This window comes from Hydra viridissima, unplaced genomic scaffold (assembly GCF_058129835.1).
Source record: "Hydra viridissima isolate aposymbiotic clone 2 unplaced genomic scaffold, HvirCarnegie_v1 scaffold_14, whole genome shotgun sequence".
Classification (NCBI taxonomy): Eukaryota; Metazoa; Cnidaria; class Hydrozoa; order Anthoathecata; family Hydridae; genus Hydra; species Hydra viridissima.
In genome coordinates, this window is record NW_028324313.1 from 655,404 (window position 1) to 680,057 (window position 24,654).

Sequence of the window (24,654 nt, forward strand, 5' to 3'; positions counted from 1 at the left end):
GTGTTGAAAGATGTATTTGAGTATGCTAGAAGAAAAATAAATAAAGTCAAGGAGCAAGTCAAGGAGCTGAATTTTGAAATGATCTAAAAAAATTTCTTTCCCATTAAAAAAGATGAACATTGTGACAATTGAGAATTTTGACGAGAGTAAATTATTGGCTGGGGATATTTATGCAGCCCCAAAGCCTATTCAGTACCAAAAGATTCCGCTGTATTACGAGTATGCTAATGGAAAAGGTCCATTTATTTTAAGAACCCCCGTTTTGTTTTCTTTGGGTGTGTTTGAAAACCGCAGTGTGGAAACGAAAGAGCTGACGGGATATTCCATGTCTTTTGTTGCTTTTGACGAGAAAAAAGGCATGACAGCAGAAGAAGAAAAGTTCATAGAGGTGACTGAAAAAATATCAAAATTTCTTCGCGAGCAAGTCAGTCTTAAGACAGCCTTGTTGAAAAAAGGAGGAAGAACTAAAAAAATAATGACAGAGTATTTGTCCATTTTTAAAAACAAATCTGCGATGATATCACCAAACGCGTCCCCCATCTTTTTCGGAAAGTTGTATACAAAAGAAAAGAGCATCACTTCTTTGTTTTGCAAAAAGGAGAACAAAAAGATGGTAAAAGCAGATCCATTGGGGTATGTTCGTCAAAGGTGTTTTGCTATTGCGTCTTTGAGAATTGAAGGCGTTTTTATTCGCTCTCAGATCAAGTCCATTCAAGTCAAGCTTCCAGAAGTGTTGATCACTAAAAATGCTCCTTCTGTTCAAAGCATTATGAGCGATTAGGATTTAGGAGAGACTGAATCTGACGAAGAAATGTAAAAAAATGATATAAGAATTTTTCTTTTCATATAAAAAAGAGGAATTCTATTACGAATGAAAAAGATAGACTATTGCTTTCGGCATCTCGACAAGGTAATTTTGCCGTTGTTAAATTTTTGTATCTATATGGAGCCAGCGGCAACGCGCAAAGTGAAAACAAAAGTACACCGCTGCACTTAGCATCTATAAGCGGTAATGTTGAAGTGGTTAAATTTTTGGTGGAAAACTGAGCCAAGGTCAACGCGCAAGATAATATGAATGAAACACCTTTGCACGATGCATCTCAAGACGGCCATCTTGAACTGGTTCAACTGCTGTTACAAAAAGGAGCTAAGGTGAGCGCACAAAATAAACACAAATGGACGCCGTTGCACATGGCATCTCATCGCGGTCACGTTGACGTTGTCAAATTGCTATTGGAAAACGGAGCTGAGGTCGACGCGCAAAACGATGAGCATCGAACGCCTCTTCATATGGCTGTGATAAGCAATTGTGTTGAAATTGTCAAATTGTTGTTGCAAAAAGGAGCCTAGATCGACGCGATCGATAAATCTAGTAACACGCCGTTAAAGTTTGCTAAATCAAGCAATCGTGTTGAAATCGTTCAATTGATGTTACAAAAAGAATCCGAGGTAGACGCAAAAAATGAACACCATTGGACGCCGTTGCACTTTGCATCTCAACACGGTAATGTTGAAGTGGTTAAATTGTTGATGGATAACGGAGCCGGTGTTAACGCACTTTGCTGCAGAAGGGATGAATCTGATGAAGAGATGTAAGATCCTTTTTTTAAATTTTACTCGAATTTAAAAATGATCAACGTCGAAGGAATAAAATTGCCAAACGAGGCTTTGACCAACTTTCAATTGATAGAGGATGTTAAAAAGCTGAAAATAAGAAACTTTCGAGGTGTTTTTGAAAGAGACACATTGCCGAAAAAACCGAGAAGAAAAGAATGTGGCATTGTGAATACGGGAGACTCTGGCACAGGAGGATTTCATTGGGTGTGCTGGTTCAAAGACAGTGATAAGAAATGCAGCTTTGATTCTTATGCTCAACCTCCTCTTGTCGAACTGGTTGACTATTTGAAGAGTCCCGTTTATTATAACAGCGAAAGAGTGCAGTTTGGTAATACCTCTTATTGCGGTCACTTGTGTCTTTACGTCTTGAAAAAATTGGATGAAGGAAACGACTTTCAGGACGTCATTAATACCTTGTGGTAGAAAATCAAAGATCCTTCGGATCTGATTTAAAGCCAAAAATAAAATCTGAGGCATATAAAAATGATTGACAAATTTGGTAGATCAGAATTGGGTCGTTATTTATACAACCCTTATTCAACCTCTCTTTCAAGCGATCTGTATGTCAGGACAGATGGAAACAGCACCATCATTGCAGATTTGGATTTCAACTCTCACAAAATCATAACCTGGCAGAACCGACCACTTCGCACGATGCTGCCACCAAAAATTACGTGGACACGCATTCGACAGGTGGTGGAACTACTGTGGGAACCGCGGACTTGGATTTAAATTTTCACAAAGCGATCAATTTGAACGAGCTGACCAATCTTCACGACGCTGCTACCAAAAATTACGTGGACGTCAGCTCGAGCATGAATGTTAAAGTGGACGGATCGAGCACGATCACGGGAAGCTTGGATTAAAATTCCCACAAATTGATCAACGTCTCTGATCCAACCGCTATAAAAAACGCAGCGACAAAAGGGTATGTGGACACAAAAGTGTCATACAAGAATATTTCTTACGTAGATATTAACATGAAGTCACACAAATTAACCAATTTAGCCGAGCCCACTTTAGCCTCAGATTCAGCCACCAAAATTTATATGAACACGCATGCGTCAGGCGGAACTATTGTGGGAACCGCGGACTTGGATTTGAATTCGCATAAACTGATCAGTGTGCTTGATCCTTCAAACGCGCAAGATGCAGCGACAAAAAGTTACGTGGACGTTTCAGAACAAAAATCCAACGTTTTAGGGCTTGTTCCCAATTCAGGATTTTCGTCCTTGGGATAAAAGTAGCAAACTGTAGCAGGATCGATAACAGCACCAGTCTTTAGCTACGTAGACGGCCCTGGAATTCTAAGAAGGTTATGGCTGGCTTTGAATGGAACTGGAACAAACGTACCTGGACAAGTCTCTCTTCGAATATTGGCCGACGGAGTAGGGAACTATGCAGTAACCACAGAAGGTATAGGAGTGGACAACACTGCCCTTGCCTGCGACTTGCTCTTTTCCCCTCTCGGCGGACCAGCTTACTTCAACTCTTTGCAGGGATGCAACGTTTTAAACACCACTTCCTTGGGAGGATATTTTACCGTCGACTTGCCGTTTACAACAAGCTTGACCATCCAATTGGTCAATAATAATACTGCAGCCATCACTTACTGGATTCAACCTTTCATTTCCACATTCACCTCCATCCCTCCTCTCCTTTCCTCCGTTAAATTGTACTGCAGGACGTTCAGATATCACAACACCACTTACGGGAACGAATATGTTTTGTTGAACACCAATGGAAAAGGAAATGGAGTTTTTCTGAAATACATCCGGATGCACATCATCGGCTCCTCTGGAAACTGGTGGGAATCTCGAGTCAGAATGTAAGACGGAAATTTACCTCCTGGAAACGGCACTGTCCTCAGCCCTTGGACACCTTACAATGCAAACAAATACAAGACTTTTCCTGGTTACGACGCCGACAGCAAATGCTTTTTTTCCTCGTCTGGACTGGAAGATTTTAACTTGTCTTCGTGGAATGGGATAAACTTAACCTCGTTTAACAAAAAATCTTCAGGGCTGTTGTACCAATCTACATCCTCCATCGGCTCCACCACCACCATTTCCTTTTACAGAAATTTTGCAGAGGCAGATTCCATGCCAAGAGTCGCAGCCGGAAGAAGGCTCGTCGTCACGCTCAACTCAGGCGACGCACAAGTAGGTCAATCCGGAAGCTTTAACCTTATTCTCTGACAAGCCTATTATTACACCTAATTCTTAGGTTTAGCTGAACCATAAAAAAATATTATGCAAAATAAAATAAATAAATTTCAGCACAAATGAAAAATGTCTCCTTTAAGAATCTGTGATAAACTTTTGCAAATAGTGGATACTAAAGAAAGGTATCAGCATTTTCTTGAAAGGAAAAAAGAAGACGAAGAGGAGAAAAATATCGCAAAAGAAAGAAGAGAAAGATTGAGAAAAAAGTTTCCTTTACTGTTAAAAAGATGAGAAGAATCGTTTATTATGACGGGAGGAAGTTGAAAGGCACAGTTTATTTTAACGAAAATTTGGTTCATCCTCCTAGAAAGGTGCGTTGCAAATGCGAAATATTTGCTCAAAGAGACATTAAGCTGAATCGTTTATCAAAGCAAACGGTTGTTTTTATGTTTGGAATTATAGTGGAAAGCGGGATGGCTTTGGTGAATTTGAGACATGATCTAAATTTAAAGCTGAATTATTTCAGTCACTTTTTGCTTTTTTCAGAATTAGTAGAGAACGTCGTCATGGAAATTTACAACAGAAGCGACAAGGACGTCGTGGTTAAAAAGGGAGAGAGTCTTTGCCTCGTGAATTTCTTTTAGATTCTAAAGACTACCAAGAAATTTTTTATTTCTCCTTAATAAAAAAATGGATTATAACAGTTACAAAGAAATATACCCCACTCTTCCAACGGCTCCTGTAGATGAAAGAGGACACGTTTACCGTCTTCAAAAAATAAGCAAAATCCAAAAAGAGATGGACAACGAGAGGAAAAAGAGAGTTCATCTCAGCAAAAAGAACCATCGCGTTTTCAGGATCATTTCGAATGTGGACAATACGATGCAAGGCTTGTGCATAGCTTTGGGTGCGACTGGAATAGGACTTTTGTCAACCATTATTGCCAGTCCAGCAGCGATTGCGTGTGAAGGCGTGGCTATTGGAATGGGTTTTTTATCGATTGTCGGAGGTCAAGTGAACAAAAACATGGCGTTGAAAGCGGAAAAGCACGAAAAAATAAAAGTGTTGGCCGAGTCAAAATTGAACACGATCAGCGAGCACATTTCCAAAGCGTTGATGGACGGAAAAATAAGCGACTCAGAGTTTTAATTGATTCTTGGCGAGCTTCAAAAATTTAAAGCGTTGACGGAGGAAATACGATCCAAAACAAAAAACGGAATGGATGAATTGGCTAAATAGACACTGTTCCAAAAAGGTCGAGAAGACGCGATTCAAGCGTTCAACAATTTGTTTTAGAAATCATCATGGTTTTCCAGTTTGCGAATCTAAGAAGGGATCTGAAAATACTTTGACAATAGACACGGTTATCAAATAGAAGTGATTACGCCATAAAATTTAATTTAAATTTGCTGAAAATTTAAATTCTTGGCAAAAAAATGAAAATGAGTTAAAGAATTTTTTTTCCCTTATATAAAATGGATAGAATGAATATGAAAGAATTAAAAGAGATGGCTAGAGGCTTAGACCTCAAAGGCATCTCAAGACTGAGAAAAGCCGAGCTCATTGAAGCTATAAAAAATACAAAACCCATTATTTGACATGGTCCTGCTCCAAAACCTGCTCCTCGTCCCGTTTCCAATGACTTGATTTCGTTCGGGTCTGCTCGCTTGCAAAATCGGGTAACAAGAGACATCACATCCATCCTTGACACACCTGTTACCGATTCAACAAACGTTGTTACACCTAGACCGGTTCCTGCACCAAGACCTGGGTTGCTTTCAAGAATTGCAACGTCTGTCTACAACGGTTTCAACAAAATAAATGCTCTCGTTGATCCGTACGTTCCAACTACGGAGAAAAATGCAGTGAGCAGCGTGAGAAATGGAGTGGAAGAAACAATCAATTCTCTCAAAGACGTCGTATTTGGTAAACCCGATTACATCGCTGCCAAGATAAAGTTTGTATTGACTAATCATGCGCTAAATCACATCACTGAGCAATTTTCTTACACCCTCTCTGTTCGATATGAAGACCCTGACGCCTTTTTAAACATGGTCAAAGAGGCTGCCATCAAAGTCATTAAAAAAAACACAAAAATTAACCTTGTTTTAATCTGCGAAATGACGCGTGTGAATATTGCTACTGGAGAAGAAAATCTTCGCACTGTGGTCTTCCCATCTATATATGAAATTATTCTTGAATCAACAGAAAAAGGAGAAAGTTTTGAAACATTGAAAGAAAGAATTCTTGAAAACATGTCCAACTACAACAAGGAAGGATCCAATTGGAGAGTTAACAAAATTTTAAAAGTAGAAGTTAACATGATCGATTGGATACCTTTCAGCGGTTCTTCCTACATGGAACTACCTCCTGAACTAAAAAGTAAAAAGGCGATCACCAACATGAAAAACGGTGATAATAAATGCTTTATGTGGAGTGTCACCAGGGCGCTTAACATGAAAGAAAAAAACGGTGAAAGAATTGATGAAGACTTGATTCTAAAATCAGAAGAGTTAAATTGGAATGGAATGGAATTTCCTGTCTCTCTTACTCAAGGTATCAACAAGTTTGAAATAAATAATCCAGATATTAGCATCAACGTCTTTGGGTACGAAGAAAAAATAATTCATCCTTTACGAATATCCAAAATTTTAGATCGAAAGCATAATATTGATTTGCTGCTCATTTCAAACAAAGACACTAACCATTACTGCGTAATTAAAAGCTTAGGTCGACTGGTTGGTAACAAAAGGAAAAAGGAAACGACTGGTCAGTAACAAAAGGACTGGTCAGTAACAAAAGGAAAAAGAAAACAACATATTTGCAGAAATTGTATGCAAGCTTATGACCAAGAAGAAAAGCTTCAAAAACATCGAGAAGACTGCTATAAACACATCTCGGTTCGAATTGAACTTCCTAAAGAAGGGACAACCGTTCAGTTTAAAAACTACAACATGTCCATGAGAGTCCCCTTTGTGGTAAATGCCGACTTGGAAAGTTTCGTCAAACCCATCGATGACAACACTGAATATAATAAGAGTCGTACACCAAAAAATACCAAAAGCATGTTCCAAGTTCCTTCTGTTATTACATCAAATGCTTTGACGAAACCATTTATAAAGAAAAACCAGTCATGTACACAGCAGAAAGCGATGAGGACGATGTTGCTCAAAAGTTTGTCACCATGCTTGAAGCAGACCTTACAAAAATTTGGAACGATAGCGATTTACGACAACAACAATGGAAGAAAAATAAAATAGTGACTGATGAAGATGAAAAGAAGTTTAAAGATACAACCGAATGTCACATTTGCAAAAAAGATCTTAACGGTGATAAAGTGTGGGACCACTGTCATTTGACTGGAAAGTACCGTGGAGCTGCTCATAACCAATGCAACATAGATTATCAAATCTCAAGTTTCATACCCATTTTTTTACACAATTTATCCGGTTACGACAGCCATTTATTCATCAAGAAATTAGGCGGGAAATTAAAATGCATACCCAACAATGAAGAAAAATACATCAGCTTCTCAAAAAGCATCAAAGTGAGAGAATATATTGATGAGGAAACTGGAAAACCAAAAAAAGTAATGAAAGAAATGAGGTTTCTTGACAGCTACAGGTTCTTACCCTTCAGTTTAGACAAACTAACTAAAAATCTAACCGATGAACAATGCAAAAACGTTAGAAAATATTTTCCTGAAGATAAACAGTTCAACTTGATAAGAAAAAAAGGCATTTACCCTTATGATTGGGTGGACTCCATTGAAAAGTTTTCCGAAGCGCAATTACCTCCTATCGAAGAATTCCATTCCAAACTGGACGATGAACCAGCAACAGAAAAAGACTATGCACATGCTCAAAACGTTTGGGACGTATTTGAATGCATCACGTTTAAAGATTACCATGAGCTGTACAACATCTCAGATGTGCTGATTTTGACAGATGTTATTGAAAATTTTAGAGACGTGTGCATGAAATATTACGATCAAGATCCTGCCTGGTATTACACCTGCCCTGGACTTGGTATGAAGGCTTGTTATAAAAAGACTAAAGCTAAAATAGAACTTTTTAGCGATCCTGATATGCTTCGCATGACTCAAAAAGGAATACGCGGTGGAATCAGCATGATCTCAAACCAACTTGGAAATGCCAATAACAAATACATGGACAAATACGATCCTTCAAAACCGTCCAAATTCCTCCAGTATTTAGACGCCAACAATTTATACGGATGGGCCATGAGCAAACCTCTTCCCGTTGGAGGATTCAGATGGATGACTGAAGAAGAGCTTTTAAATTGGAAATTGGTTCCGTCCATTCTTGAGGTTGATTTAGATTACCCTGATCACCTTCACGATTTACACAATGATTACCCTTTAGCCCCTGAAAGATTAACCATTGGAAAAGTAGACAAACTCGTTCCCAATTTAAACAATAAAATAAAATACGTCATCCACCATGAAAACTTAAAACTTTATGAACGATTGGGTTTAATCATTACCAAAATTCATCGAGGTTTCACCTTTAGAGAAGAACCTTGGATGGAACCATACATCGGTTTCAACACCGATAAAAGAACAGAAGCTACCTGCGAATCTGATAAGGAATTTTTCAAACTCATTAGCAACTCCGTCTTTGGAAAAACCATGGAAAATATCGAAAATCATGTTGACGTTGGACTTGTCACCACAAAAAAAGAAGCCTTAAAATTATTCAAAAAACCTCAATTCAAAAGCTTCATCATTTTTGATGAAAAATTAATCGCGGTTCACATGAAGAGAAAAAAGTTGGTTTACAACAAACCTGTTGACTTAGGAATGAGCATCCTCGACATCAGCAAAATTTTAATGTTTGAACACCACTATGACTACATCAAACCTAAATACGACGATAAAGCCAAGTTGCTCATGACCGACACCGACTCGCTCTTTTACGAAATCGAAACGGAAGATTTTTACGAAGACATTGCTGATGATGTACTTGAAAAATTTGACACGAGCGACTTTCCTAATAACCATCCTGCTATTGAAAACGTTGGGTTCAAAGTTGGAAAAAATAAAAAAGTTATTGGTATGTTCACAGACGAAACAGGTGGAAAACAAATCAAACAATTTGTTGGGCTTAGACTCAAGCTCTACTCTTACTACATACCTAAAGAAAATGAAGAGCACAAAAAATGCAAAGGAGTCAAAAAGAAAGTCGTTAAAAATCATATCAAACATCAACATTACTACAACTGCTTAAAGAATGGAAATGAAAAACTTGCAACCATGAACGTTATCCGCTCTCATCGCCATGAAAATTACACAGAAGAAATCAACAAAGTCGCACTCAGCGCTAACGACGACAAGAGGATCCTATTGAATGATGGCACTCACAGAACCTTGGCCATCGGTCACTACAAAACAAGACCCGATTACATCGCTGAAGATCATTATGGTAAGAAAGCTTTTTAGATCCTTCAGATCCGTGGAATTTTTTAAAACTTAACAATATATTTACGGTAAGAAATTTTTTTTGAATAAAAAGGTAAGTCATCACGGTTATCATGAAATCCAACATTGCCAACCTAGCTGACCCAAGAATGCCACATATATGGGGTGATAGTGTACACATACCAGTGTCACCTTGTGCAAATTTTAAAATCTTTTTGGTACGTCTGCGGGAAAAAAATGACTTTGAAGTTACAAAAATGGAAAAAATTTACCTTCTTTTTTGACATAGTAAAACTGCTATAAAATCCATACCGTTAGTCATAGACCAATAAAATTTGGTGGCAATGCAGCCTATGCCAATACCAAGATTCGGGTAAAGTTTTATTCCAATCCTTGCAGTATAACAAAGGTTAGGGTAGTTTTAGTGTTGATTTTTTGTTGATTTTTTCACTTACAGTGCAAAACTTTTCTGATTATGGCCTATTACAAGCCCCCAGGCCATAATGTGGGTAACACATGTGCTCTAGTTGAATATACCAACAACATTATAAAATAAGGATTTTCATGTTCTTACCAAAATTTTTGGTTTAGGGGGTCAAAACTGTTGTTCTTGATTGAGCCCTATTTACAGCATATGCACCTTTTTCTATATAAAACCTTATATGATAGTGCTATTAGTGCCCCATAAGCATTCTTTCAACTAAACCACTACCTTAGAAGTTAGTTGAGACATTTTTACCGATTTTTTGATCAAAATTATAAAAAATCTTGACATTTATTACTCTAGTAACTTTGCGCTTATTCTACACATGGATTTAGCCCTGAGGATTTGTGAGCAAAGCAAAGAAGCGTGTCAAAAACCTTTTGCATGTGATTTTTAACTGGTCAACATGTATTGTGTGTTGAAAAACCCATTTCATACATAAAATCAGCTAAAAATGCCTAGAATTTTCTTAGTGCTTTGTTTTCAAAATCATTATCAAATCTACAAACTGTAAAGTTCAATAAATTTACACTAACAGTGAATTAATTTCTAAAATTTATTCAATTCTATTCATTTCTTGTGAAATCTTGACACTCTTTAATTTATTTAACATAACATTTAAAGCACTGGTCAGTTTATTATTCTTAAATGGCACTAAACTTTGACATAAGATTGGCATAAGTTTCAACTATTTTTTTTTAAATTGACTATAATTCATCATATAGGGTTACTTATGAGCTTAAATTCTCTTCTAACAAGTAATATTAATCCATTAAAATGAAGCTGAATGGATGAAAATTTTTTATAATTTTCTAAAGGAGTTTGCTATTCAAATCCACAAGACAACTGAACAGCCTTTCTTTGTATTCAGGGTGGGCTTTATCTCTCTTGTATCATGACCAATGCAGGTGAAAATCTTGAGTGCGGTCTCAACAGCTTGTTCACTGAATTGTCCTAAGGGCAATTGTTTCATGTTTACAAAGTACTTGATGTGGTGGAATACTATGTGGATTTTGGGCGTGATGCTTCCAAGTTGGATTGCCAAATATGTGGCTTTAAATTAATCGATCTTGAAAGAAAAATCCTTTTCTAGTACATTTCTAAAACATGAATTCACAAGCAAATTAAACTTTTTTCAAAGCTTCAATGACAGCTCTGCAAGCAAGGTTCTTTGAGTCAATATCACACCAACAACAAGGAAGCATGCTTGAGTGTGCTTGAAGTCCACAAATAATGCTGGCAACTTTCATGTCACATGTAGTAATCCTGGATGAGTGACCAGACCTTTTGAGTATTTGAATGAGTTTCTGGCAAATCTTCAGAGACTGCCACAAGAATTTGTCTTTTCACACTTGCTGCTTTTGCTGCTCTGGAACTCAAAAGTCCAAAGCAGCAAAAGTCGAACTCACAGCCTTTGAGGTGGTGAGTTCGATTTAACTTGTTCTGTGGAACTCTCAATAAATAACACTGACACAAAACTTGAGGAAACCTTTGCCTCCATCAATGCCTATTTTAACAAAGTAGCCACCTGGAGTTTCTTTATATTGAATGATTTGATTAACCAGAACAGACAAATATTTGCAGTGAACAACAACATGGGTTGTGTCACAACCATTAGAATCTGTGGTTTTTAAGTCTGTAAAAGTAAAAAACTCCTTCAGTTGTTGACCAGCCATTTAAAAATTGGCATAAAAGTTGGGCTCAATCAACTTCCTGTCTGATGACTGATGAACAGTTTTCACTAATTTTTTGATCCCATTGTTGGAGAGGCTAGTGTTAATTTGTACATTGATGAGGTCTTGGGTTGTCAATGTTGATGTGGCAGAATTTAATCTTGCTGCACTTAACCCTATAGAAAATTTGCATTCATTACCTCCAGCAAACAAAAATTACAAAAACTATCATTTTATAACTAATCACTTACAAAATTATAATATTGTAATTAATTTTTGCTGATACTGTACCTGGAGTAACAGGAAGTTATTTAAGTTTTTATATGTACGTAACAGCGTACAAAACCAAAGCAAAAATCAAGTTAATCATGTACGCTCTTATTCCCTTGATGATGGGTTAATATTGTTAATTCCTCTTTTGCAAAATCCTTTTTTTTTCTAATCATTGTTAAAACAAAAATGGATCAAGACTAAAATTAAAACACTTAAAACTTTGAAATTAAATTTAAGTATATCTTATGATAAGAAAAAAAATATTCATTTTAAGAGTAATAAGCTGACCAGTGCTTTAAATGTTATGTTAAATAAATTAAAGAGTGTCAAGATTTCACAAGAAATGAATAGAATTGAATAAATTTTAGAAATTAATTCACTGTTAGTGTAAATTTATTGAACTTTACAGTTTGTAGATTTGATAATGATTTTGAAAACAAAGCACTAAGAAAATTCTAGGCATTTTTAGCTGATTTTATGTATGAAATGGGTTTTTCAACACACAATACATGTTGACCAGTTAAAAATCACATGCAAAAGGTTTTTGACACGCTTCTTTGCTTTGCTCACAAATCCTCAGGGCTAAATCCATGTGTAGAATAAGCGCAAAGTTACTAGAGTAATAAATGTCAAGATTTTTTATAATTTTGATCAAAAAATCGGTAAAAATGTCTCAACTAACTTCTAAGGTAGTGGTTTAGTTGAAAGAATGCTTATGGGGCACTAATAGCACTATCATATAAGGTTTTATATAGAAAAAGGTGCATATGCTGTAAATAGGGCTCAATCAAGAACAACAGTTTTGACCCCCTAAACCAAAAATTTTGGTAAGAACATGAAAATCCTTATTTTATAATGTTGTTGGTATATTCAACTAGAGCACATGTGTTACCCACATTATGGCCTGGGGGCTTGTAATAGGCCATAATCAGAAAAGTTTTGCACTGTAAGTGAAAAAATCAACAAAAAATCAACACTAAAACTACCCTAACCTTTGTTATACTGCAAGGATTGGAATAAAACTTTACCCGAATCTTGGTATTGGCATAGGCTGCATTGCCACCAAATTTTATTGGTCTATGACTAACGGTATGGATTTTATAGCAGTTTTACTATGTCAAAAAAGAAGGTAAATTTTTTCCATTTTTGTAACTTCAAAGTCATTTTTTTCCCGCAGACGTACCAAAAAGATTTTAAAATTTGCACAAGGTGACACTGGTATGTGTACACTATCACCCCATATATGTGGCATTCTTGGGTCAGCTAGGTTGGCAATGTTGGATTTCATGATAACCGTGTCATCTTAGTAAAAAACCGACATCTTAAAAATATAGAAATAGCAAGATTATTTTTATACTTCTTTATACGTCATCTTGGATCTTAACCGCCATCTTGGAAAAAACATAGAACCTCCCAATATATAAGGATATCAATGAGCTAGAACCCGCATTTTGTATCTACTAATGATTTGCAGCAAAGCAAATAAGATTTTCATGAATCTCATTAAAAAGCTTCCCTGTTCATAGGTGCCCAATTTGTAAAAGTTATTTACACTTACTAATGACCTAACAATAAAAAATAAAAAAAAAAAGAAAACCTAAAAATGAAACACCAAACACCAAACAAAAAGGTAAAAAATTTTAATTTTCAAGTTTGCAAAAAGTAATGGTACATCCGTTCTGTTAGTGGTTTTTTTAAATATCTTTTTGTTTGTTTTACTTGTCTCATACCATCTCTGCTTATTCTATTTTCACTTTCCATTTTTCTCGTACGTTTGATTTTAAATTTTTATTTAAAATTTATAGTTTGAAAGTAGACTCATTGATGTTGATGATGATGCAAATAAAGCCACAAAGCTAAGCGACAATTAAGAGCAATAAACTTGAATGATTACAAATTGTATCAACAAACCGACAAATAAACCGTTTTTCTGAGCTTGTATTTGCAAGCAAGTCACCAATAAAAATCTCGTCTTAAATACAAAACTATCCAAGCGAATTAGTAACGATAGAACGGGTTGAACAATTAACCTTCCCTTATAAAAAAAATACTTTAGAAAACTCCAAAAGCTTAAACAGCTCAACTAAATGGAAATTCTGCTGAAACAGCTTTTAAAACTACTGAAGTTAGTTTAAATGCAAAGCTACCTAGCCTTGCTACCACTTTTGCTGCTTAACGGTTTTCAAATCCTGTAAATAATTAAAAAAACTGTTAAAAGCTAAGATGCTTTTCGCCCTTTGACGCGTTTTGTGAGTTATTAACCCGTGCGCTTTTGTTGAATGTAGGTCTTGAATTATCTGCAGAACCAGTAAATATTTGTGAGAAGCTGATTGTCACAAAGAATTTAAATTCCATTTTCTTAGAGTAGTATTAGCAAAGGCGGAAGTTAGCTTACTCTACTTTTCGACCGTTTGTCTGAGCATAAACACATTTCTCCGGAAATGTGTTAAGCCAATAAATAAATTTTTGACCCTCATCTTTTTTGAATATTTTTTTAAAATGACGCACTTATTGACTATATCCTCAACAGTACGTGGTTAAAATAGACCTGAAGAAAGTGGAGATATTCCATGAGAATCTTGGACAAATAATCTAGGCATGTAACCCGCCGTCTCCGATTTTCTTTATACTTTGTCAAAATGATCACCAACATCACATAGATTACCTAGTAAAACTCCAGCTAAATCAAATTGGTTTTTAAGATATCGTATTTTCAAAATCACCAATTTATGGGAATTTTTTCGGTTGGCGGCCATCTTAGTTTTCGTGTTGTTTTTGTTCTATGTTATTTCAAAACCGCACATGTGATCAAAGTAAAATTTTGCACCTCTATAGTTTTCAGGATGAGGAATCAGAATGTAAAGTTTATTTTATATAAAAGGACTGAAAACAAAGTAAAAATAAAAATTGTATTTCATCTATAGTCTATCTGGGAAAATTTGATAGACCAAGAAAGGTGGCTTGGGAACCAAACCCACCTTTCTTTGTCGATTAAATTTTTTTAATATGATTTTGTCAATACTTTTTACTCTTTTTTAAAATACAAATTTTAAATAGTAATTTGTTAAAAAAGTAATTAGTGTGTTTTTTATTTGAGTTTTTTCATAAACAATCAAACAGATTTGAGTAATAAAATACGTTTGAGTGTTAGAAAATACTAATTTAGAAACTCTTGAATCTTATCCATTATTAATAGTATACTACTACTATGGTTGAGTTAATTTAATAAATGGACCTTACGCAAACCTTTTATGTCTATCTGCGATTTGTGGCCTGTTGCTGAAAATGAACGTGTTTTTTAGTAATCCTATGATATGATGTTTGAAACACAGCAAGAATCGTCTCTGCTGGGCCAGTTTAAAAAAGCGTTGTGTAAAGGAGAAGGCATGAATTTTACAAGTGTATTTTAATTGTTTTCATCAACTTCTAATACCAAGCCGACCCACTTACGCAAAGCGTATTTGTAGATGTAATATTTTCCTGCTCTTACTTCTTGGAGATATTGTATTTAACATTTAAGGTTGAATGTTAAATTGAATTCCTCCTGCTCAGAGACTCTTTTGACATTCACATTTGTTGCATCCTTTGGAATAAATTGATTGAAACTTCTTGTACCAAGTAAAGTCTTTGCATTATTAAATCGGGGAGTCAATAATTTACGGAATGAACAAATATCTTTAGCCATTAAAAACATAAAGGGGATGCCACATATACATGTCTTTAGAAAAATTGAACATTTCTTCAGCATTCTGATTTTGAAAGTTAGTTGGAAGTTGAAAACTAGGAGTCGAAAAAAATCTTTTGAACGTCCCATCAATGCCATCATATGGTGACTTTTCATGTGATGTCGCAATGAAATTCCATTCACATTGAATCCCAAAATCTTCAACATGATAGCATAAATTTAAGAAATGCTTGCGATTTTTGTACTGGCCAGCACAACCGTCAGAAAAATATTGGATTTTTTTTTTTGTATTGGTGAACATTTCTTGAACAAATGTAACAGTTCTTTTCATAACACAATAAACAAATCCAACATCATTTGCTAAGTCGTCTGATGTAAAACATAAAGACGTCGGTTAACGTTAAGAAGCACCCTGATCATGTTTTGTATAAGTAACTACTGTGTTAGTGTGCATTGTTCTTGGTTCCAGTGGTAACTCTGGATTTTTTCCAACATGACAAATTTAAAGTTTTCTGCAAAATCAACCAAAACAATAATTTCTTTAATAGCATCTTTATGCAAATCTAAATTTGATGCAGTTGTTGCCACAAACATCATCACTGTCTAAATCATGCAAATAAGCTTTCCATTCAATGTTTTCACTAGGTTCTTTTAAACTAAAGATAGAGTTAGTAAAAGGTAAATTTAAATTGTTACCAGCATCCGACCTGCATGATTTTTCAGGAATTTTAGGAGAACACTCGGGTAACAAAGTTTTGTTGAAATTGGACATGATTGACAACTACTTACAGAACTAGAAGAATTAAACACTAAAATATTATTCAGTGACTCGGATTCATTGCATGATACTTCTTTCAAAATTCATGCTATTTTAGCAGCATTTTTTCTATTTTTTGTTCTCCCAGAATTTATAATAAGGTTACTTATATCTTGCTAATTTTACAAAATCTTTTTCTGTTACTTAACAAGTTAATGAGTTAATAAACAATAAATAGATAATAATGTAACAATAAATAATATTAAAAATAGTATATGAGTAATAAAATCTTATTAGGCTGTAAATATTCCCCAATTACCAAAATAATTTTATTATAAATCAAATGATGATAGATTTTTTTATTATCTGCGGTAAAAATTATCAATTATATTAAAGATTATATGCACATGGTTTGTCTTGGTGTAGTAAGACCCATGCTTACTTTTTTAAAGTCAGCTCCAAAAAATTGTAGACTTTCAAATCCCCAAATAAGAAAAATATATGATAATCTATTAAGCTAATGCGGTATGGCATCTGAATTTGCTTGACAACCATGTTCCATTTTACAGTTTGATCATCGGAAAGCAACAGAGTTCAGACAATTCATTTTATACACTTGTCCTTTAGTTTTAAGGGTCATTTTTAGCAAAGATATTTACAGTCATTTTTTAACAATACATGTTGCAATATTATTAAATATGATTGTACACTAAAATGACATATCTTATTTTCCTTTGGGAAATTATATGCAAACACCAAAGAAAGCAGTAAAAAATTCAAAGAGCCCTGGTGTTCAAATAAGTTAAAATCAGTATATAAAAAACCTAATTAACTGATTTTCCTTTGCCTCAGCTAGTTTTTAAATATGAGCTGAAAAAACCATTAAAGAGATCTTTTGACTCTAATTTGTCAGTTAGAAGCAAGCTCTTTTGCATTAACTTGATTTTTTTATTTGGAGTTAATAAAATGTGATGAGTTTTTCTACTCACATTCAGATTTTTTTAGGTATAAAAAGAATAGTTGCAGATACTTTAAAATTGTATTAATATATGCTTTTCATTCTAGACATTTATTTTTTCATTTTCTTTATATAATTTAGAATACAAGCACATGATGTTGAAGATGGTTTCAAAGGCTCTTGAAAACCAGGAGCTCATTTTAGCAACAAACAAACAACCCCACAGTATGCTAGTGTGCCTTAACTTACATACATACATACACACATACATACATGCAATTTCATAAAAGTTTTGCAATCAAGAAATAAGAAGCTATTACTGAATATGAGGATTTTATCAAAAGTTTAGAGGATGATTGTGTTTGACGTAATTTGGAAATACTTTATCCATATAAATTAAAAGTGAAAATAGTTATTTTGTTTGATTATTTTGCCAAACTTGTATTTAGGTTAAACAGCTCAGTTTATTAGGTGCAGAGGATTTTAAACAACTGACAAGATTGGTGATGAATAGGTTTCTTTTATCATAATTTGTAGAGAATCATTTTTCGTATTTGTTTATGTTAAATTTTTTTTTTTTTGTATAGTAATTATGGAAATCAATAATTGTAAATTGTTTACTATTTTTCATAAATTTTAATATTTGTTCGATATGTTTTATAGATTATTTACTTACAACCTGTTAACACAGTTCAACTTAAATGGTTATGATGGAAAGATTGGTTTATTGTCAACTAAATGATATGACTTAATAGAAGGTAATATAAAAGAAGTTTAAATTATTCAACTTTTAATTTAATTAAATATCAATTTCAATTTCAATTTTATTTCTAGTACTTTTGACAAATATATCCTACATTATGCTTTATTTGATTTTTAGAAGTTGTAAAAAGGTGATTTGAAAAGGTTTCAAATGATGAAATTAAACAGCAAATTGAACGGTATTGTAAAAATGCTCCTTCGCGGAAAAAAACAATATAAAAGAAATATTCTTTTTTAATGTACATATTGTATATGTTATTAAATGTTGTTTAAATTGTTAAATAGAAAGATACTTGGTAACATTCTAACTAACTGAATTACATGTACCTTTTTAAATTATTATTTTTTTTTTTTTTTAATAGCTTTCTTTTTCTTCTTTTATGTTTCTATAAATCACAATAAGAACTTGAATTTGCTTAATGGTCCGATTAATGTTGTCAATACACATTATAATCTGTAGTAGCTACTTAAATATGTCATTGCTTAATACTATACAGTTTTCTTTAAATATAATTAAATAAGTTTTTAGGCCGTCTTGAGTACGACGTCTTTAATCATTTTAAGCAGTTTTTTGTAAAACGTCTGTTCAACAGACAATGTAGAATTTTTTAAGACATCTTTAATATGTCTTTTTTTATCTTTAAAAGACATCTTTAAGACGATTAAAACACGACTTATGTGTGTTTGTTATCTTCAGTAAACTGTCTTGAATAAAGCGTCTTTAGTCCGTCTTTAACAAGACGTTTTAAAGCTGTCTTCAGTAAGTTGTCTTTTAATAATATTGAGTAAAACCTCTTTTCAACGGACAACGTAGACCTTTTTAAGGCATTTTTAAGACGTCTTTTTTCATAGGGAAAAAGGCGTCTTTAAGACACTTAAGCTTTGAAATCTGGGTGAATTCTAACAATATTAGTTTTTTTCTGGAAGTAATAATATCCCCTTTTCAGCTTTAAATTTCTTGCTTTAGCTATGGTTGATTTTGGTGAGTTAAATACTTTAGCTGCTTTATTTAAAGGTCATGAATCGGGGATTAAAGTCAAAACTTTTATCTGCCTTATTAAAATTGAGGATATCTAATAGCTTTTTTTGACATGACTTTCTTTTGCCTAGGGAAACCTTTACACGTTGTGGAATTCCATGAAATTTTACCGGTGATACATCAAAAATATCCGGTGGTATATCTAAAATTACCGGTGATACATCTAAAATAACTGCTGTTCACAAGTTCTTTTATTTGTGAAATTTCTGTCTCTTCATTAAATAATGTTTGTTGCAGAGATTCTTCTATACCTGGTTCATCTAACTTTACTTGGAGGCTCTCTGTATAATCATCACCAGAGGTAGGTAGTTTAATTATAATTGGATTTCAAACTAGTAAAGATAATGATTAGCTTTAAAATCCTGGCATCTTTGTTAATGTGAATCTGACAAACATTTACGTCACATTAAATTCAACTAGATATCCTGCTGCTGATTATAACATTAACTTTAGACAACAAAGAATTGGTCGTATATATGGAAATGCTGTTTCATTCAGGTCAATTTTTTACAATATGGATGAACTTGTATCAAATCCAAACATAATACCATTGACTTTTAAACACTATTGATTAAAGTAAGCAAGTGGAAAGATTAAAGTAATTTATGACTGGCATTCATTATAAGGGTTGTTTTTCACTAAATGTTTCAGTAAAAACACAAGCTTTTGCAGTTGTTATTAGTGACAGACTTATAAACTGTCAATCTGATGGAGAAAAACTTAGGTTGGTGTACTGAGTTGAATCCAAATGGTCCATTACAATATTTACCAATATATTATTTTCACTGAATAACTTATCGAAATAATTATTATTACAAGAAAAAATGGCAAATCTAGAAGAGTTAAAATATTTAGAGAATAAAGCATATCCGGTGTTTACTATCATTTTAGCAGATTATTTTCTAGATTACTACTATTAATTAGTTAACCAATAATTATTTACCATTAATAAATTGCTTATTGTTTCAGGTCGTGAGAAAGAAAGAAAACAGCAGTAAGAAATGAAACATGGCAAAATCGTCAAAATTTTCAACGCGAAGTGAAATTTCGCTTGTGAAATGCTGCAAATGCTGTATTCTGATCTTCCATTCCAACAGATTCAAACTGATATTGATAAAGAACAATAAAATAATCGTGAAATAAATACCAATCTTTGTATTTTTATCAAAATTGTGAGATCAACAGTAAAAAATTATCTTCTCGTTACACAAAATCAAGGATTAAAATGGTTCAAAAATATGGAATGAAAGTAAAACCATCAGACATTGTTTAAACTGGTCTAGAAGTAGTAGATGGTGATTTTCATTCTAATTAAAAACTAAGTTTAAACGCAAATGATTTAAATGACTTGTATAACACCATGATTGATCGTATTATCAATAACTTTGAGGAAATTGCTGGAAACGGTAGGGCTTGGATAGTCAATAGTATCGCAAAAAATTAACACTGTTAAGTAGGGTCCCTGAAAAGGTAGCTTACACATACTACTTTCAAAAAGTTGGCATTTAAAAAGGCTGTAATCAACAAAAAAATTGAGAGTGAAAAATGTTTCCTTTGGTCTGTATTAAGTGCAAAATATCATAAAGATCAAAATAATAAACAAATAGATACCATTTTTAAAAGCCATGAAAATGAAACAAATGACTGGAATTGAGTATCCTATAAGTAATAAATCTATAGGCAAGTTTTAAAAATAAAATCCAAAAAATTTCACTCAATATGTTAAATTATAAAGATGAAGGAGTTCTTTGACCAAGTAAAAATTATGACCATGGCGTGTTTTAATTTGTTACTCATCTCCGAAAAAGCCAACGTCGCAGAGAATTTGAAGAAAGATCAATATTGTCTAATTGCTTCAGAGAGTAAATTATTTTCATCACAAAAAACAGCAGAGAATAGTTAACAGTTCTTTTACTTGGATCCTTAAACCTATTTCATTGACAAGAATCATGAAACCACAGCTTGATCAATAAAGAAATTGAACTGAAAACAATTGTGGAAAGTGGTGGAAAAGAATTTACATAATATAGTTTCTTAGTGTTAATATCGTTTTACTAAAGATCTTTGGTGATTGAACTGAAAGTGATTTTTTTTATGACAGTATTTAAGGACCTTTTTATTACTATAAACGTGTATAAATTGAATGGGAAAAATTTGTAGAAGGAAGTTATTGACAGAAGAGAAATGTAGAACTATAACGTTGTGTTGGCAACAAAAAACAGCAGATGTTACTTATGAATGGTACCTTCAGCTCGAAGATGTCAGATAGTTGTTTCATATTGAAAAATCGATATATAATTGTACGAGGCACCATCCTAAAGAATATCAAGTAACATCATACACTGATACCAGCATACTGAAGGGCAATCACGCACTGGTAGCAGCATATTGAAGGACTGGCAAAGATTCTATGGTAAAGGGTGGTTAAATTTTAAGAGCCGATGTTAAATTTGAATAAAACACAAATTATTAAGGAATTTATTGTAACATCTTTTTATTATAATAATATGGTATGATTCAATTATGTATGGAATAAAATATCGGCCAAATGGGCGCTGCGACCTCGGCGGCACACCTCCATCCGATGGTGCAAATTTTCGATGACGCTGAGGCATAATTGAGGTTCTATGCCGTTAATGTGCCGAATTATCTCATCCTTTAGCTCTTGAATTGTTGCTGGCTTATCAACGTACACCTTTTCTTTTAAATACCCCCAAAGAAAGAAGTCCAACGGTGTCAAATCACATGATCTTGGCGGCCAATTGACATCGCCACCATGTGAGATAACACGGCCATTGAATTTTTCGCGCAAAAGAGCCTTTGTTTCGTTAGCTGTGTGGCAAGTGGCACCGTCCTGTTGAAACCACATACCCTCCACATCCATATGGTCCAATTCGGGCCATAAAAAGTTCGTTATCATCTCACGATAGCGAACACCATTCACAGTAACTGCCAGACCGGCATCATTTTGGAAAAAATATGGTCCGATGATGCCGCCAGCCCATAAACCACACCAAACAGTCACTCTTTGTGGGTGCATTGGTTTTTCGACAATCACTCTCGGATTAACATTCGCCCAAATGCGGCAATTCTGCTTGTTGACGAAGCCACTAAGCTGAAAATGGGCCTCATCACTGAAGATGATTTTCGTCGGAAATTGATCATCGATGGTTGCCTTTTCTTGCCACCATTCTGACCATTGACGACGTTTGAGATGGTCAGTGGGCTTTAGTTCTTGGGTCAACTGCACCTTGTAAGCGTGTAAATGCAAGTCTTTATGCATAATGCTCATCATCGACGAGCGTGAGAGGTGCAACTGATGGCTACGACGACGAGTTGATGTGGACGGCTCTTCAGCCACACTGTCACGAGCAGTAGCGATATTTTTGGCAGTACGAGCTGTATGAGCATGCGCTGGTCTTTTCACATCTCCAACAGACCCGGTTTGCTCAAATTTATGCACGATTTTTCCGATTGTACGCACGTTTGGACGATTAAATTGACCGAAAAACACACGAAGTGTACGATATGCATTTTGATTTGAACGCCCATTTTCATAATAGGCCTGAATAACTTTAACGCGTTGCTCGATTGTGTAACTTTCCATGGTTCAAATTGAGTCAGTCTGAAATTGAGAAATGACACATTAAATACAGAAAAATAATTTACGTTTAGGTTTGGTTCACATTCAACATCGGCCCTTAAAATTTAACCACCCTTTACATAAGGCTCACAAGATATCTATAATTATCTCATTATCATGAACCATGTTACATTCCATTGTGCATGAATTAAAAAGTTAATTAATACTTATTACTTCAGAATTAATTAGACTACAGCTAAAGCAGCTCTTAAAAACTTGTATATCAAAATAAATTTAAACTTCAATTAAATGTACTCTTTAATTGAAGTAAAAATAATGTAAAAAGAATGAATTAAATGTACTCTTTTACCAATACAACTTACTTTCAGAAATCAATTTAAGGATTTAGAGATCTTACCCTTCTTTTCTTACTTAATCGATGCTCTCATTATATTGCTATGTTTTTAACATAATTGTACTCAGGAGTAACTCCTCAAAGTCTAACAAGTGGACATGCCAACTGACAATGGTAGCCAAATGTTTCGGAAACCCACATATAGTCCTGATTTTACTTATTTGAAGTTAGATTTCCTATCTTATCCGTAACTCCAACAGTAAACATGAATCCATTTCTCTTCGCTACATTTTTTACATTTTCGCCACATCACTACATTTTAAACTAATTTGTCAATGCGGATGATCAATAATGTTAAAAGAGCTCGTGGAAAAGTTTAGTTGAATAGTTGATATCTTCTTTGAGTGCATGGAGGACTCAATGGAGTGTTTTCAGGCTGCTGAAAACGTGAGTTATGATGAAACCAACATTTCCGATGATCCTGGTAAGTTTCAATCTGTTACAAACATCTCTTTTAAAATCTCTGAAACTAATTAATCAATTTATTCTTCTCATTGAAGAGAAAAACAGAGTTGTGGTACGTAAAAATGTTAAATATGCTGAGCGTTTAATGGAAATATACAAGTCAAACTTAGGCGTGATAATAAGTGGCACTGGTTGTGGAATTCTTTTACCCTATACAAAACAGAAGGATAGATCAGTGATTGGACGGAGCGTGGGACCCAAGGAGTACTGTACAACATTGTACAACAGAACCAAATGCGGCTAATTTAACATGACTTTTTCTAAAGACTCCTTTTATAAAGCTGCTTTGAGATATTTTAAAACGTTACCACTACATTAGTCAAAAGTATTGATAGGAAGCTTCTATTTCTTCCTCCTTTATCATTTTCTTCTATGTCTAGTTCTTCCTCCTTTGACTCACCTTTGTCAGCCACAAGACGTCGTTTAGCTCCACCCATTTAAGGAACTACGGAGATTGATTTTGAAAAGAAGGAAAAAATCTCACTGTGGAGTTGTTCCAAAATCGTTTTTCCCCGTAAGCTCATAGAGAATGCAATGGATAATTTAGGCCAGAAGAAGAAAGAGTGCATGAATGCAAAAGCAAGAAGAAAGATGACTAAGACTCAAAGAATTAGCAATTGCTACAGCTTCTGCTACTTTTAAAGTGCAGGATTTTAGCATCAGCAGCGAGGAAAGCGATGGCAGTAAATCTAATAGCAACAGCCTTCTAAGATTTCCAAGATAAGTTAAATATATCAAACAGCAGCTGATATACCTTGTAACATTCTAAAATCTTTAAGAATTGCGTCTTTGGCAACAGGAATAAAAATTTTTCCTGGATATCAGTCGGCGTTCACTGAGGCCATTATTGGCGAATTAGAAGGTGATGACGGCAAAGATCCTACATCATATACCACAGCAGACAGGTGAATGGTGAGTACAAACATTGCTTCTTATGTGAACAAGTCATGGGTTCCACCAAAGCATGTTTCCCTGCCTTGAAATTCTAAACTGATGAAGAGCGGGGTGAAAAATAAAATGTTGTAACTATTGGCGATAGCAATAACTGCTGTCGAACTAGCAATATTATTATCATTTGGGGAGATGTTGTTGGCTTCTGTACTTAAAAATACTTCCGTGGATTTGTTTTAAAATTTTATTCTGTGGTTGATATTTAATAGTAGCTTTATTTGTTTTCCCACCAGAGTTTCATCAAAAATCATGGTGGCCACCATGATTTGTGAATTGTGAATTCGCCACCGGTGGCGAATTTAAAAATGTAATGAAAAATCTACATATGGAAATTCTAACAAAAATTTTTTGATATAAAAGCATTTTAAAATAGTCACTATTTAACTA

General features: G+C 34.3%; 1 protein-coding gene and 1 long non-coding RNA gene across 2 annotated transcripts in view; both read left to right on the top strand.

The window, feature by feature from the left end:
* LOC145193311 (uncharacterized) overlaps window positions 1–24,654 on the top strand; it is a 49,908-nt gene that overhangs the window by 18,810 nt on the left and 6,444 nt on the right. The window contains exons 4-12 of the mRNA XM_090072042.1: window positions 856–910; window positions 1,054–1,328; window positions 1,404–1,592; window positions 1,716–1,893; window positions 3,640–3,779; window positions 5,530–6,254; window positions 6,905–7,198; window positions 7,331–7,991; window positions 24,096–24,221. Of these exons, the coding sequence (XP_089928168.1) occupies window positions 856–910; window positions 1,054–1,328; window positions 1,404–1,592; window positions 1,716–1,893; window positions 3,640–3,779; window positions 5,530–6,254; window positions 6,905–7,198; window positions 7,331–7,991; window positions 24,096–24,221 (2,643 nt within the window). The remainder of the gene's footprint in view (window positions 1–855; window positions 911–1,053; window positions 1,329–1,403; window positions 1,593–1,715; window positions 1,894–3,639; window positions 3,780–5,529; window positions 6,255–6,904; window positions 7,199–7,330; window positions 7,992–24,095; window positions 24,222–24,654) is intronic.
* LOC149878671 (uncharacterized) lies at window positions 18,452–19,961 on the top strand. The gene is made up of 3 exons (XR_016447000.1): window positions 18,452–18,574; window positions 18,925–19,154; window positions 19,823–19,961. It is a non-coding gene; the product is annotated as an uncharacterized LOC149878671 (long non-coding RNA).